This window comes from Bipolaris sorokiniana (genome assembly GCF_000338995.1).
Source record: "Bipolaris sorokiniana ND90Pr unplaced genomic scaffold COCSAscaffold_1, whole genome shotgun sequence".
Classification (NCBI taxonomy): Eukaryota; Fungi; Ascomycota; class Dothideomycetes; order Pleosporales; family Pleosporaceae; genus Bipolaris; species Bipolaris sorokiniana.
In genome coordinates this window covers 3350553-3353263 of record NW_006911895.1, presented here as the reverse complement: position 1 = coordinate 3353263, position 2711 = coordinate 3350553, and the positions used below count along the sequence as shown (strand labels likewise).

General features: G+C 47.4%; 1 protein-coding gene across 1 annotated transcript in view; it reads left to right on the top strand.

Moving 5' to 3' along the window:
- Positions 1-1750: 1750 nt before the first annotated feature.
- The window catches only part of COCSADRAFT_217670 (uncharacterized protein), a 2041-nt gene continuing 1080 nt past the window's right edge, over positions 1751-2711 (top strand). The window contains exons 1-3 of the mRNA XM_007697088.1: positions 1751-1880; positions 2143-2430; positions 2504-2534. Of these exons, the coding sequence (XP_007695278.1) occupies positions 1851-1880; positions 2143-2430; positions 2504-2534 (349 nt within the window). The 5' untranslated portion in view covers positions 1751-1850. The remainder of the gene's footprint in view (positions 1881-2142; positions 2431-2503; positions 2535-2711) is intronic.

Sequence of the window (2711 nt, the reverse complement as noted above, 5' to 3'; positions counted from 1 at the left end):
GGTATCGAGTCAAATGGATTGTGCATTTCCTCAAATCTGGTCTTGTCTTTGCTTGCGGCCCAATGGAGTGTTCGTCAAATTCATACTGTGATAGCTGAATCTTTGCGGTTGTTGCATGGGTTGGGATGGAGATGTTCAATTGTGATAATCATCCCGGTATTTTGCCCAGTATGAATCAGTCTGAAGGATGGTTGAAGTTTCACAAAGATCGGTGATCTCGATGTCCGAAGACTGTCGGGTGGTTATCGTGATATCGTGCTTAGATCGAGAAGTTTACTATCTTGATGTTATCTACACCTAAGCGACTCGCAGCCCACAACATTCCCATTCACGTCATGGCAGTCCGTGTACTACGGGCCGTCTCGCACTGTCAAGCGATGCTGAGGGGTGTAGATTGCGAAGAATTTCGGATACAAAGGGGTGGCTGATTACACGTCTACACCTAGGTGTAGAGTGTGATCTCGATGACAATGTCAAGTACCCTGTACACCGCGATACACATCGACGTCATTGCAATGTCCATTCTCCGAAAAGGGAACTCCCGTGTCAAAGGTGGTGTACGATCCCGATGGTGTACCTTGTAAGGCGTTATAGAGGTGTAGTGGGTGGTTACACAGTAATTTCAATCTCGATCTCGATGATAAGAAGCACATTGTAGGCCACGCTATCCTCGAACGCTATTGCAGTGTGAGTAACAAGGGGACGCCCGTTTCACAACTGCCAACGATTCCGATTTTCGCAGATCCTGCGGCGTAAAGGCGTATATTGAAATCAGATTGGTGGCTCCAAAGTGATCTCGATCTCTCCATTCTTTGATCCCGATGACAAGAAGCACACATGTAAACCGCCTTTTCACGTCATACCGACAAGCGGACCGGAGGTTTCTTAACGGTGAACTGCGTCGATGCTCTTAGACAATTGTTTGTGCGTCGTGGTGCGAAGCAGTTGAGTTGTAGTGCAGTGTGGAGTAAGAATTGAGGCAGAGGTGGTTAGGTTAGGACTAGATCGCGACGATGCCAGGCACAGTTTCTGAGAGATACCTTTTTCCAATCGAAAAGGATCATCACATGGGCGGATACGTACGAGTATTGGCTGTTTCACTTGGGCTTCGATTTCAATGCCCTGTAAACCTGTTTCTCATGTACTCAGGCATCGCTGGGGGTGTCTCAATCGCGATTACACATCGACCGATGTCTATGAGATCATCAGTGGAAAAGCAAAAAGATGGGAGATGGCGTCCATCAAAACCACATGACATGCCCCGATTGGGGATGCGGAGTTATCGGAAGTCCTAAAACGTCGTAGCACTTCCTACACGTGGGTAGAAACACCAAATTGGCTAAATGATACACAATTTGGTGGCACACCAATGGGTAGAGGTTGCAAAGTAAGCCTCCCACGACACCCACGTCATATTCAGATCCCAAAGCCTGATTCGCTAGGTTTGGATTCCCTGATGATTCCCATACATGAGCGAATCAGCACCACTGTTATGACATCTTTCCTTCCACACCCATTATGCCCAGTCCTCTTCCCATCAAAAGCACCCAGCCGCACCATTGTCAACAAAATCCAGCGAATCCAGTCACATGCAAAAGCAACCCAAACTCGAGCCATTTTCTCGCTACAGGACACACGGTACCGCGATGATGAATCGTCAAATGGCCATAGACACGATGAATACAGAATTAGGCGACAGCATCGATTCTTTTTACAACACCATAGACATGTTCTTCCTCACCGATACATGAATTCCCCGTAACACTACCAAAACGTAAAAAACAAACACGTAAACGACCGGGAAAGAAGAAACCAACCACCGTAAGAAAATTATCCTCGGAGCAACACCGATGACTCTACGGACAAGCACCACAAGAAAGGTAAGCGAGAGCGAAAAAAATCTACTCGTTGCAACCGCGTAGAAGAATTACGGAAAGGCAAAAAACGCCATGCAGAAACGGAGGATTACTACATGCATCACGGAAATTTCATCCACGTGGAGATTTGCAAAAGACGGAAAATACCTAATCACTCCACAGGACGAGAGTCGCCAATTACTACCGATCAGAAGTCTCATCTCAAAACGCCAAATTTCACAAAAACCTATCCGACACATAGTAGCTAACAAACCACCGTCTCCAGAGACACTCCCCCATCCCCTCACCACCCCTCTCCACTTCAACTTACTCCTCCGCACCATCAACCTGCTCAAAAACATGCTGCAACAACCCCTGCATCGCAGGCCCCTCTTTCTTCCCCAACAAACGGCCTAAATCACCCACACCTCCATTTACACACTACTCCAGCATTTCGAATCCGTACCTTGGACCCGCGCGACTGCGTTGTGCACCACATGAGTATCCGCGGCAGAGTCGGAATGGGAGGGTGGATAAGGGAAAGGAGAGGGTACAGGAGGGAGTGACGACGATGGCGAGAGGAGGAGCAGGAGGAGGAGGAGGAGGAGGAGGAGGAGGAGGAGGAGTGCATATGATGAATTATACAGGAGCGAGGAAGAGGTGGAGTCATGATTTTGTGTAAGTTTTGTATTTCCTTAGTACTACTGTTTATTATAATCTTCGCGACTTTTGGGATGATGTTTTTATTTTCGAGTTCCTAACCGATTCATGCAAGGAGAGTTACCGTTTTTGCGATTCTATATTTTATTCATAGTTACTACTATTTTGGCGGGCTTTCCGTTTTGCCCACCCCCC